Here is a 13,157-nt window from a genome sequence, read left to right as displayed (position 1 = left end):
CGTGATTAATGTCTGGATAGAATAACATAGATATCAGTAATAATTACTGTTCATTTAACTGTACATGAAATCGTAATTTTAAATGAGTATGTGACAATACGTCTGTTTTCACCAGTTATATATTCAATGGTTGTTGTACAAGGAAAATGTAGTAAGGACCCAAGATAACTTCATCTCGCTCTTGAAAGAAGTGAAACAAACGTGTACCACACCTTTGGGAATAAGCTAGGCAATACCAGAACTCTATCATTAGCCATTTTGCTTTAACGCTATCATGTTTTCACTTACTGTAGTTTAGTGACCAAATACAGCAACCATTAACAATAGCACACAGTAAATGAACAGTTACTGAAATATTTGTGTAACTCTATGTAATCATTAATCACAGGGTAATATGCCATTAACACTCTTGGTTACTATTGTATACTCTTCGTATAAGGACCTATTTTATTGTTTTACTGTGATGTACCTGTAATACCATGCACTACTCCAGCGCTTGTTTAAGTACTTTTTATTGATTTGCTATGGTCCCTACTCTAGTTGAAAATTCCAATTTTTTGTGTACTTGTAAAGATAGGTAGGCACAAACAAAAGTTTATAAACGTGTGTTATCAGCAAAAATAGTGGTTTCTTGAGGACGAAGTGTACATCAGGGATTTCCGGGGGGGTTTCAGCTCAAAGACACGTGTGTAGCTATTAGGACAAACACATAACACACACACATTAGTTTATACATACTCTGAAAGTGTGGATAGTAGTTCATAGAATAGCATCTTATAGTTTCTGATGTCCTGCATAGACAGAGATAGTTCCATGTGAAAATCACCAAACACCTGTGTAGAGAGAAACAATACAGCATAGCAAGAATAAAATAACTACATAGCTAGCTAGCACTGAGCATACAATGATCAGCTACCTACCCATCTAAAATGTATGTGGTGTAGCATGATCGTAGTTTCCATTCCACTACTTTGTACTAAATGTTGTAGTACGATGTCAAACTACGATACTTTTTACTGCTGCTATGGTTAAACTTCAACTACATTTGTGGTATGGTGCGTGGGTATGTCAAAGGCTATCACCAGTGTTACGAATCAGTTGTAAACCAGTTTACAACTGATTGTAACATGACTATGTACCTCCTTTTGGCCACACAGTCTGACCACTAAGTAGTTCATTGACTTCAAACAAAACCAAACACCAAACCCACACAGGAAGTCACAATACAAGGCTAATATATCAAGGACTGAAAAGTAGGTAAATCATTCTGGAATGAATAAACACGCAACAGTGCACTCGTCTGAATGAATGGGGAAGCAGTACAAATGCTGGGCTGTATTGGTATCTGTATACCACCCGCACATTTACCAATAAATTAAGCTAACCAAGGCTATTATAGTGCTGCACCACTCAACAATCAATATCAGACACTTCAGCTACACCCATCTAAATGATCCGAAGCAGACAAGCAGTACAATGACTGGAGTGATTGGCATCAATAATGGCACCTAGTGCTCGTACATGACAAACACGCTACCAATGAATAAACTAGCTATTTTTATACTGTAAATTTAGACTTGCACAATTGTGTCAGATTTGTTCACAAATATTATAGTATACAAAACTTTGTCAATAACTTTAATAGAGTATGCGCCTGTTGACAAAATAGTCTAATAAAACGGTCATTTAGGCATTTGGATAATCTACTGTCCACTGTATCTGTAGTGTGAGCCTTTTATAATAGGCATAGTACATGTGTAACTACTGTATAGATAGCTACTATGTATATACAGTATTAGTTGTATACAGTATGGTATGAATAATTATACAATGTATGTTTTACTATCTATAGAGTGGGCAGAACATACTACATATTGCAGTACAATTCAACCATTCTGAAGTTACGAAGTGGATCATAAACCAAAACCTTGTTCCAGTGGATAGTACTGATAATGTAAGTGTAACAGTGTTTGTGGTAGAACTGTATGTATGTACGTGTGTATGTAGTAAAAATTTTTGTTAATTTATAACTGATGTTTAAAAGTTGCTATGCCTGTATAATTGTGGTTTGATTTCTATGTAATGTACTATTATTTATTTTATTTATTTATTATAATTTTACTGGACACTGGACAGACAGATAGTGTCTGATGTGTTCAAGGGACCAGTCCAAAAGAATACATTACAACCATACATATTACATCTACAGTGATATTTGCTATAAAAAGTTGTCAATCAAAGAGTCGAGTTAATTATTGCTTGTAGCTTGGATTTGAACAGGGGTAGAGTGTTACTTTCAATTAAATCACTAGGTAAATCATTTCAAACTTGTATTGTTCTTTGGGGAAAAAAGATCTGACAGGGCTTGTTTCAGTACTTTTTATTGATCTGCTATGGTCCCTACTCTAGTTGAAAATTCCAATATTTGTGCACTTGTAAAGATAGGTAGTCACAAACAAAAGTTTATAAATGTGTGTTATCAGCAAAAATAGTGGTTGCTTGAGGACGAGATGTACATCAGGGATTTCCGGGGGGGGGTGGGGGGGATTTCAGCTCAAAGACACCTGTGTAGCTATTAGAACAAACACATAACACACACACATTAGTTTATACATACTCTGAAAGTGTGGATAGTAGCTCATAGAATGGTATCTTATAGTTGTTTCTGATGTCCTGCATAGACAGAGTTAGTTCCATGTGAAAATCACCAAACACCTGTGTAGAGAGAAACAATACAGCATAGCAAGAATAAAATAACTACATAGCTAGCTAGCACTGAGCATACAATGATCAGCTACCTACCCATCTAAAATGTACGTGGCATAGCATGATCGTAGTTTCCATTCCACTACTTTGTACTAAATGTTGTAGTACGATGTCAAACTATGATACTTTTTACTGCTGCTATTGTTAAACTTCAACTACATTTGTAGTATGGTGCGTGGGTATGTCAAAGGCTATCACCAGTGTTACAAATCAGTTGTAAACCAGTTTACAACTTATTGTAACATGACTATGTACCTCCTTTTGGCCACACAGTCTGACCACTAAGTAGTTCATTGACTTCAAACAAAACCAAACACCAAACCCACACAGGAAGTCACAATACAAGGCTAATATATCAAGGACTGACAAGGAGGTAAATCATTCTGGAATGAATAAACACGCAACAGTGCACTCGTCTGAATGAATGGGGAAGCAGTACAAATGCTGGGCTGTATTGGTATCTGTATACCACCCGCACATTTACCAATAAATTAAGCTAACCAAGGCTATTATAGTGCTGCACCACTCAACAATCAATATCAGACACTTCAGCTACACCCATCTAAATGATCCGAAGCAGACAAGCAGTACAATGACTGGAGTGATTGGCATCAATAATGGTACCTAGTGCTCGTGCATGACAAACACGTTACCAATGAATAAACTAGCTATTTTTATACTGTAAATTTAGACTTGCACAATTGTGTCAGATTTGGTCACAAATATTATAGTATACAAAATGTTGTCAATCACTTTAATAGAGTATGCGCCTGTTGACAAAATAGTCTAATAAAACGGTCGTTTTGACATTTGGATAATCTACTGTCCACTGTATCTGTATTGTGAGCCTTTTATAATAGGCATAGTACATGTGTAACTACTGTATAGATAGCTACTGTGTATATACAGTATTAGTTGTATACAGTATGGTATGAATAATTATACAATGTATGTTTTACTATCTATAGAGTGGGAAGAACATACTACGTATTGCAGTAGAATACAACAGTTTTGAAGTTGCCAAGTGGATTATAAACCAAAATGTTGTGCCTGTGGATAGTACTGATAACGTAAGTGTAACAGTGTTTGTGGTAGAACTGTATGTATGTACGTGTGTATGTAGTAACAATTTTTGTTAATTTATAACTGATGTTTTAAAGTTGCTATGCCTGTATAATTGTGGTTTGATTTCTACGTAATGTACTATTATTTATTTAATTTATTTATTATAATTTTACTGGACACTGGACAGACAGATAGTGTCTGATGTGTTCAAGGGACCAGTCCAAAAGAATACATTACAATCATACATATTACATCTACAGTGATATTTGCTATAAAAAGTTGTCAATCAAAGAGTCGAGTTAATTATTGCTTGTAGCTTGGATTTGAACAGGGGTAGAATGTTACTTTCAATTAAATCACTAGGTAAATCATTTCAAACTCGTATTGTTCTTTGGGGAAAAAAGATCTGACAGGGCTTGTTTCAGTACTTTTTATTGATCTGCTATGGTCCCTACTCTAGTTGAAAATTCCAATATTTGTGCACTTGTAAAGATAGGTAGGCACAAACAAAAGTTTATAAACGTGTGTTATCAGCAAAAAGAGTGGTTGCTTTAGGACGAGGTGTACATCAGGGATTTCCGGGGGGATTTCAGCTCAAAGACATCTGTGTAGCTATTAGAACAAACACATAACACACACAAATTAGTTTATACACACTCTGAAAGTGTGGATAGTAGCTCATAGAATAGCATCTTATAGTTTCTGATGTCCTGCATAGACAGAGTTAGTTCCATGTGAAAATCACCAAACACCTATGTAGAGAGAAACAATACAGCATAGCAAGAATAAAATAACTACATAGCTAGCTAGCACTGAGCATACAATGATCAGCTACCTACCCATCTAAAATGTACGTGGCATAGCATGATCGTAGTTTCCATTCCACTACTTTGTACTAAATGTTGTAGTACGATGTCAAACTACGATACTTTTTACTGCTGCTATGGTTAAACTTCAACTACATTTGTGGTATGGTGCGTGGGTATGTCAAAGGCTATCACCAGTGTTACAAATCAGTTGTAAACCAGTTTACAAATAATTGTAACATGGCTATGTACCTCCTTTTGGCCACACAGTCTCACCACTAAGTAGTTCAATGACTTCAAACAAAACCAAACACCAAACCCACACAGGAAGTCACAATACAAGGCTAATATATCAAGGACTGACAAGGAGGTAAATCATTCTGGAATGAATAAACACGCAACAGTGCACTCGTCTGAATGAATGGGGAAGCAGTACAAATGCTGGGCTGTATTGGTATCTGTATACCACCCACACATTTACCAATAAATTAAGCTAACCAAGGCTATTATAGTGCTGCACCACTCAACAATCAATATCAGACACTTCAGCTACACCCATCTAAATGATCCGAAGCAGACAAGCAGTACAATGACTGGAGTTATTGGCATCAATAATGGCACCTAGTTGCTCGTACATGACAAACATGCTACCAATGAATAAACTAGCTATTTTTATACTGTAAATTTAGACTTGCACAATTGTGTCAGATTTGGTCACAAATATTATAGTATACAAAACTTTGTCAATAACTTTAATAGAGTATGCGCCTGTTGACAAAATAGTCTAATAAAACGGTCATTTAGGCATTTGGATAATCTACTGTCCACTGTATCTGTAGTGTGAGCTTTTTATAATAGGCATAGTACATGTGTAACTACTGTATAGATAGCTACTATGTATATACAGTATTAGTTGTATACAGTATGGTATGAATAATTATACAATACATGTTTTACTATCTATAGAGTGGGCAGAACATACTACATATTGCAGTACAATACAACAGTTTTGAAGTTGCCAAGTGGATTATTAACCAAAATGTTGTTCCTGTCGATAGTACTGATAATGTGAGTGTAACAGTGTTTGTGGTAGTGACTGTATATATGTATGTGTGTATGTAGTAACATTTTTTTGTTAATTTGCAAGTAATGTTTAAAAGTTGCTATGCCTGTGGATTTTTTTCTCCTTTCTCCAACTTTCAAACACACCTTTTGTAGCTAAAGTCTTTGGGCAGGCTGTAGGACCAGAAGCCCTACAGACCTTCAGCACTTGTGCTGTAAAGCATTAATAAATAAACTAGTGTCCATTTGGTTCTACTTGGGGTACTTAGAGATAATGAGTTACTCTCTAGAATTCCTATGGATATAATTACATGAAAATAACGAGGAGAAAACATCCTGACCACCTGGTAGACTCCTGTAAGCATTCGAGCGTAAATCGGATGGCTGCAGGTTCGAGGCTACCTAGGTTCAGTCATGGATTTTTTCTCCTTTCTCCAACTTTTCAAACACACCTTATGTAGCTAAAGTCTTTGGGCAGGCTGTAGGACCAGGAGCCCTACAGACCTTCAGCACTTGTGCTGTAAAGCGTTAATAAATATAAAAAAAAATTTGTGGTTTGATTTCTATGTAATGTACAATTATTTATTTTATTTATTATAATGTACTGGACAGACAGATAGTGTCTGATGCGTTCAGGGGATGATTCCAAAAGAAACATCACAATCATACATATTACTTCTACAGTGATATTTGCTATAAAAAAGTTGTCAATCAAGAGTCGAGTTAATTATTGCTTGCAGCTTGGATTTGAACAGGGGTAGAGTTACTTTCAATTAAGCCACAAGGTAAATCATTTCAAACTCGTATTGTTCTTGAGGGAAAAAGCTATAATTTTGTAATAATCACAATCAGTAATAGGTATAATGAAATGTAGAGGGTGGTACTAATGGGTAGATTGTTGGGTTCTGGTGAAGTAAGGTGGTAGCTGTACTGCTATAAAATGGTAATTATTAGATTTGTAAACATGTGTAGTCCTGATATGTGTCTACAAGTGGTTAAAGTGTGCCATGGTAGCAATTCCAGCATAGAAGTAACAGAGCTTGACCAGTTATAATTCGACATTGTCCATCTTGCAGCTTTTGTCTGTTCCTTTTTGAATTCATTAATGTCTTTCGGTAAATGTGGATCCCACACTGTAGAACAGTATTCTAGAATAGGACGAACCATAGAACTGGCTTTGGTGAATTGAGAGCATTGTATAGGTTTCTTCTATGGTTATTTGATGTGAGGAGAGAAGGAAATTTTACTGTCAAGAATTACTCCTAGAAACAAATGTCCAAAAAACAGTTTGTAGTAGTTGATTCTTAATTAAGTTAATATGCTGGTTGTAATTGTGATAGTACATTGATGTACTGGAATGAACCTTTGCTAACAAAGTTCAGAATGTCTGATCCTTCCAATGTTATCACAGATGTGCAGAATGTCCATTGATGTCTGAAGATTACTATCTGGAATAGAACCTGCAAAATTGATACTAGCAGTTCCGTAAAACATGTCATTAAATAGAATTTTCTACCTAGACTACATTATATGAAGTTTATAACCAGTTAAACTAAGTTAATTTAGCGACTGTTTACAATGGGTTTTTTTCTTTGATGGTGTGATACTGACCTGATGGTAGTGGGCTAGGTGTGAGTCACTTTAAGTGTAGCGAGCACAGTTGGTATCACTAACATTCATGGTCAAGGATTGAAAAGGTGGCAATAACTAGAAATGGGGTGATCATTAACTGGAGAATAATTGTTGTGCATGTGTCGGATAAAAGGCACATAGAGAAAAATGTCAAAAGGCATGGCAAGGCTGTTTATGAGTGTACGCTGCTAGCCTATGATAATACCACAACGCGAGAACTTAAAAATGCACTGAATTAGACTGGGAGCTCATGACCCACCTGGCGATACCAGCACTCAGTGAATGGCGGAAACTGATGAGGAGGCATTTTACAACAACACTGAACACCACGGCAGTGGACCAGGCTGCGGAAACAGTATCAGGTCCAGCAGAAATAATGGTAAAGGCGATGGTAGATGACGGCAATGGACAGAACGGGTTGCAGCAGCAACACCAAGTGAGAACCATCAATGAACGACGTCATTCCCATGCTGGTCAGAGAATTCAAGGTAAGGTGGTGCAGGGGTTGGTCCCGTGCTGATTCCAGGTATTCCTACACATTGAAATTATTCTTTGGTGTATTGTAGGTAACTTAGACGTCTCCTTTAGGTACCTAAGGTCCCAGTAATCATCTACTCTTCTTGGTCTGTGGGCCCACTAGTTCCGTGGGTGGCACTGTGATGGTCCACAATGGGTACATGCACCTTCGTAGTGCCTTCTTAATGTTAGAATGTTACCATGTGGTTTGGTATTTTGGAGAGTATTACTATGGAATTTGCATCTAACGGTACAATGTACTCAAGCCTAGATTCAGTTCACAGTGTGCAACTGGTAATCTGCCAAAAGAACTGGAATCACAACAGTATACAAGAAAAAAGCCATACCAGAAAAATTCAGAGCCACAATGTATACACTTAACATACCTTTACTTCCAGCTATCTCATCTATAGCATATCTTGGAGGAGTTTTTGCTCATTTGATGATTTCCCACAGATCTCTCTTCAGTGAACTTTTTAGATATGCTATACCTGTGAATCATCATACAGTCACATACTGAAACAGTGACAGTATATGCATACTGCCTTACATTTCTTATCTAATCACTCTTTCAGCTGTGCTTTTTGCCACTTTTGCTTTAGTTGCTCCTCCAAATAGCGACTGCAGTTAATACAGTAATGTTTACAGTTGACAAATGTAACACCTACCTGTGGTAACTGCCATTGTCTAGTACAATCAGACAATTGGCTGGTAATGCTGGAAGTAACCTTTCTTGAAACCATCTTTCAAAATTCTCTGCATTCATTTCTTGATGGTAATCTGCTGCAGATCCTTTCTCGGCTTTAAAAACCCAATCACAACCTGAAAGAACAACTGCGTTTACTGGATACTTGACATCATAGAAAATTACAGGGAATCCATCCATCTTTACCACCAGCATGTAAGATAATAAGGTGCTCTCCTTTATCTGATGGCTTGCTATATATAAATTAGGTTAAACAAGAAGAATTTTGAAAGCTATTTAACGAACCTGACTCCTCCTATAGTCCCCCCAGTAGTCTTATCAGCCTCTACCCAGGCTCTGGACTTTCCATCATGCACATTGGCCCAAGCCTCATCCAAGTACACCACTGGTTTTCCTTCAGTTCTGTTGCACCTCATTCGTCTCAAATATTTATGACGCTGGTGGACTATGCGGGGCTGCTCATAGTACCGTATAGCAGGAAATTTTCGAAACGTTAAATTTTCGAAAAAGGCTGCTTGATTGGAAATTCGAAAAAATATTTTCGAAACAATGTCTCTTTACCCTGCCGCACCACACCGCACCGTAGATAATTAATTCACGGAGGAAGCTAACTGTGGTTGCGTTGATCACATGCATAGCTGCTTTAATTGTTCAGTACAGCTAGATAAACGTTCAATCTGGCTTTGATAGAATCTCGTATAGCTATCCTAGGGTCTTCCTTTGTAGGTTGAACCATGTTGTTTGGTGGACTTCGCCTCAGTGGCCTGCGGATCAAGCCATAGCTAAGTACATGGCGTTTTTCAGCCCATATAGATGTTTGTTGATAATTATAGTCTTTCCTAGTAATTTCAGGTCTCTTGAGCTCTTATAGGCTTCAAGACTCGTGGTGTCATTCGTGCTCGCTCATATGCGCGTGTGTGGTAGCTATAGCTACATGGCAAGCTATTTGTGTGTGGCCCAGTGCCTAGCTATAAGACATTAGGCCTATAGCTAACTGATATTAGTAGAACCTATGCATGCGTGCACTCACAAAAATCATTTATATATACCTAGCTATACCTTCTTTGATTGTCACTTCAAAGCCGAGATGTACTATTTTCGAAAAAATAATTTCGAAAACACATTGTTATTTTCGAAAATTTAACCTTTCGAAAATTTCCCGCTATACGGTATACCCTGCATGTATTTGTAGTAAAATTAAAACACACACTGGTGCAATGCTAACCTCTTGTCATTAATGGTTTTATGCTTGAATCCCATATCCTTTAATACCCTCCTGAGTGATGTTCTCCCCCCGGAGGAAACACCATCATTCCGAAGTTTTGATTGTAGATGGAGTAACAAAGTCAAAGGCTTGAGTGTTCAAAATTCACCCACCAAAATCTTCGACAGTGATAGATTTTCTTTCTTGTCATACAACGAATGTATCTTTTGTCTGTCTTTTTCTTGGCATAGAAAACCCACCTTTTTTGCTGTACTCCATCCTCGCTCTTACAATAGATGACTCTGAAATCCGTACGTGGCGAAATGAATACCAAACCAAGCTGCAAAGAAAATATTTTATACCAGTGACTTCGAGATTCTCTGCTTCACATTGATGGAAACTTTAGACTTCTTTGCTTCTTGCTCAAAGTACAGTAGTCCCATAGCTTCATGAGTAGAACCTTTGTTTGGCCTCTTTTCAAGAGGGTTTCACTCTGCACTCACTGACGCTGCACTGGACGCCATATTTTCGACAGTTAAGTACATGCCTGTTACATGAGCTTATGAATAAATGCGTCATGAACATCATGTTTAAAGTCTTTGATCTTGTATGACTTCTTAATCAACAGCCCAGGATTCAGCTCAATGTGAATGTACTATAGACAATAACACCCCTGGTGCAAGTTCTGAAGTACATGACTTATTGGTGGAAGGTGAAAATGATGATGATAATGTCCCTGGAACAAATTCAGAAGTACAAGCCTCAGTGACGGAGGATGAGAATGATGTGAATTTTAGTGATGACATCTCTGTAGCAAGTTTTGAAATACAGAACATACTGATGGAGGGTGAAAGTAATGCTGACCCAGGTAACAACAATCCTGGAACGAGTTCAGAAGTACAGAATGAGGGTGAAAATACCTACAACGATGGAGCACCACAGACAAGTGTGAGTGTCATTGAATCAGTAATTGCTAATGGTGTGACAAGCAGTGACTCAGATACTGACAGTACACTGTCAACAAATGAAACTAACTCTATTGATAGTAGCTCAGAATTTTCTCCCACCCCTTTGAAAATGGTTTGTACTGCAGCTGGTCCAATTGAACTTGGCAATAGTATGTTTTTATGCCAAACTACACAACTGCAACAGTTTATTGACCAAATAAATGCAACTACAGAATACTACACACCAGAGTGCACTGGAAAACTTATCCCTATAAATGTAAATTTTTTAGGACTTGGTGGGTGTGTAGTGATTACATTTAAGTGTAGTGGTTGTGCTGAACGAATGATTGGTTTAACAAGTTCTGTTAATGTTGCATTTTCTCATCTCCTGGCTTGCAATTTGGCTGTACAAGTTACTTTTATAGCCAGTGGCTCAATGCATTCACAGTATAATAAAGTTTTGAATCAAGGCTTACGGATGGCAGCAGTTACTACCAAAATCTTTTATGAAACAATTAAACTGTTGCATCCCATTGTGAATACCATGGTAACTGAGATGTGTGAAATGGCTAAAAGTGAAATGAAAGCACTCGATCCATCAATGGTTGACCGTTGACAGCAGGTAATCACGACTTCAGATGGAGCATGGTTGACAAGGGCTAAATACAGTCAAAACTGTACATTCACTATAAGAAACTATGTCAACAATTCTTTGCTTTATTTTGTACACTTGTGCATGCAAGGAAAAGGACAGGATCAACTGTATCGTGGTTCAGAAGGGCATGCAGCTGATATTGCTTTTGGTCATGCTAAAGAAGAAGGTATAATGATAGAAGTGCAATGGCAGGACGGAGACTTATCTTCAGCAAAAGCTATTAGGATGCATTACACTGATACTCAAAAATCTAAAGTAATGCTGTGTGGTGGTCATGTTGCACGCGCTCGCACTAAACATCTCAGGGAAAATGCAAAGCAAAAATCTTTCTATGAAACACTTAATGCCAGATGCACTAAAAGAAAAATTTCTTGAAGTTACAACAGTAAAATGTCACTGTCCAAAGCGACATAAAAAGAAATGTGGCTGTCTTTGCAAGTCTTACACTCGAACTGACTTTTTATATTGTCTATTGCAAGCAGAAACTGATTCACAGTTTTTTTTTGCGGCTCATCTTGCTTTAGGGAAGTATCATGCCCATGACATTCATACTTGGAAAAGGGGCAGTTGTGATTGGGGGGCAGTTGTGATTCTCATGGTATGAAGGCTTGCTGTTGTGGTAATTGCAAAGGTGACACTATAGAGTGTGAGTGTAAGGATTACCACTCGAAGAACCCTCTGACATGTCCATTTCATGCGCTTGCTTGTGAGGTTGAGTGTTTTAACCGTGCATCATAGGCCCCACAAATTATTCATACCGAAATGGGGCGATGCCATTCAAACTACCCAGAGGCCAGTCACAATGTTCTAGTAAGGTATCGGTCAAAGGACAAATTCCTCCACAGCATTTACTACATACTAAGCACCAACATGGGCTTAATGCAAGCCAACATGACTTGGCTAAACAAGAAATATGGGATGTCTTATCATTGGTTGCTGGAATTGTTTTGCCAATTAAAATTTCCTTTGTTTGATGGAATGGCAGCAGCATTACAGAGCAGGAATAAAGTCCATGCAGACAACCTTGAAAAGAAGCAAGCAGAACAGTCTAAAGAGAACTGTACAAGCTGGAAGAAAGCTTATGTTCAAGAGCAAGAAGAAAGGAAGCAGTGGATTCGCAGACAAAGGATTCAGCACACTTAATTATGGCTCAGATGAAGAAGTAGATGATGACAATGACTTGGGTGACAGCACTCACAATGAACAAGATACTACCTCTTCAAGAACGCAGGGGAAATGTAAGTGTGGATCAGTAAAATGAAAGGTCAAGTTATAGTCAATGGTTTCGAGGATTTAGTGGACAGCTCCTACTGTGAGTTTGTCTATCTGATCCACACGTATACATTATCTCTTCTTCAGAGGCTGTAGCTGTACTCTTATCTTTAAAACAACTTATCGTTTTTTCTTCTTCGATTGGCAGTCACGATGGCTAGTTATTCTGAACCAAACCTGACCTTTGAATTGTTTTCCTTTCCTAGGACTATGATCTTCAGATTTTTTGTGCTTGTGTATGATTTTGATTTTTCTTTGTACACATTTTTGATTTCATGTAACCCTAGAGGATTTTGTGCCAGTTTATGAGCTAGTGCTCTAGTTTATGGATCACGAGTTTAAAATTTGTGGGGAGTTTGGCTGTCCTTCGATAGGAAGGGGGTTATTGCAAAAATTACCAATCAAATGTACAAAACTATATTTGGTGTTCAGTAGAAAACTGTTCATGGAATTATCTTTGGGTGTAATTCCCACTGATTTTATATTCCTGAACTGCTCCAGATTGAGAGATTGGGTTAGTAGCTCT

The 13,157-nt window shown here is 37.6% G+C and overlaps 2 protein-coding genes across 2 annotated transcripts in view; one reads left to right on the top strand and one right to left on the bottom strand.

Moving 5' to 3' along the window:
• The window catches only part of LOC136256562 (uncharacterized), a 396,868-nt gene that overhangs the window by 54,811 nt on the left and 328,900 nt on the right, over window positions 1-13,157 (top strand). The window contains exons 3-5 of the mRNA XM_066049542.1: window positions 1,853-1,954; window positions 3,735-3,836; window positions 5,604-5,705. The gene's annotated coding sequence lies outside the window, so the exon portion shown is untranslated. The remainder of the gene's footprint in view (window positions 1-1,852; window positions 1,955-3,734; window positions 3,837-5,603; window positions 5,706-13,157) is intronic.
• Window positions 8,411-8,969, bottom strand: LOC136258734 (uncharacterized). Its single transcript, XM_066052110.1, has 4 exons — window positions 8,839-8,969; window positions 8,719-8,786; window positions 8,516-8,669; window positions 8,411-8,468 (listed from the first exon to the last, which is right to left on the bottom strand). Exons 1-4 carry the CDS (start codon window positions 8,967-8,969, stop codon window positions 8,411-8,413), a joined length of 411 nt encoding a protein of 136 aa, XP_065908182.1.

The sequence above is a fragment of the Dysidea avara genome, chromosome 1 (assembly GCF_963678975.1).
Source record: "Dysidea avara chromosome 1, odDysAvar1.4, whole genome shotgun sequence".
In the NCBI taxonomy this organism is placed as follows: domain Eukaryota; kingdom Metazoa; phylum Porifera; class Demospongiae; order Dictyoceratida; family Dysideidae; genus Dysidea; species Dysidea avara.
Note: the sequence above shows the minus strand (reverse complement) of the source record. Positions and strands in the feature narration are given on the sequence as shown.

Coding starts and splice junctions, on each gene's coding strand:
- LOC136258734 (XM_066052110.1), bottom strand. CDS start 8,969: ATGAGGTGCAACAGAACTGAAGGAAAACCAGTGGTGTACTTGGATGAG. Junction 8,670..8,718: donor TAAAGATGGATGGATTCCCT/GTAATTTTCTAT, acceptor TTGTTCTTTCAG/GTTGTGATTGGGTTTTTAAA. Junction 8,469..8,515: donor GACAATGGCAGTTACCACAG/GTAGGTGTTACA, acceptor TATTAACTGCAG/TCGCTATTTGGAGGAGCAAC.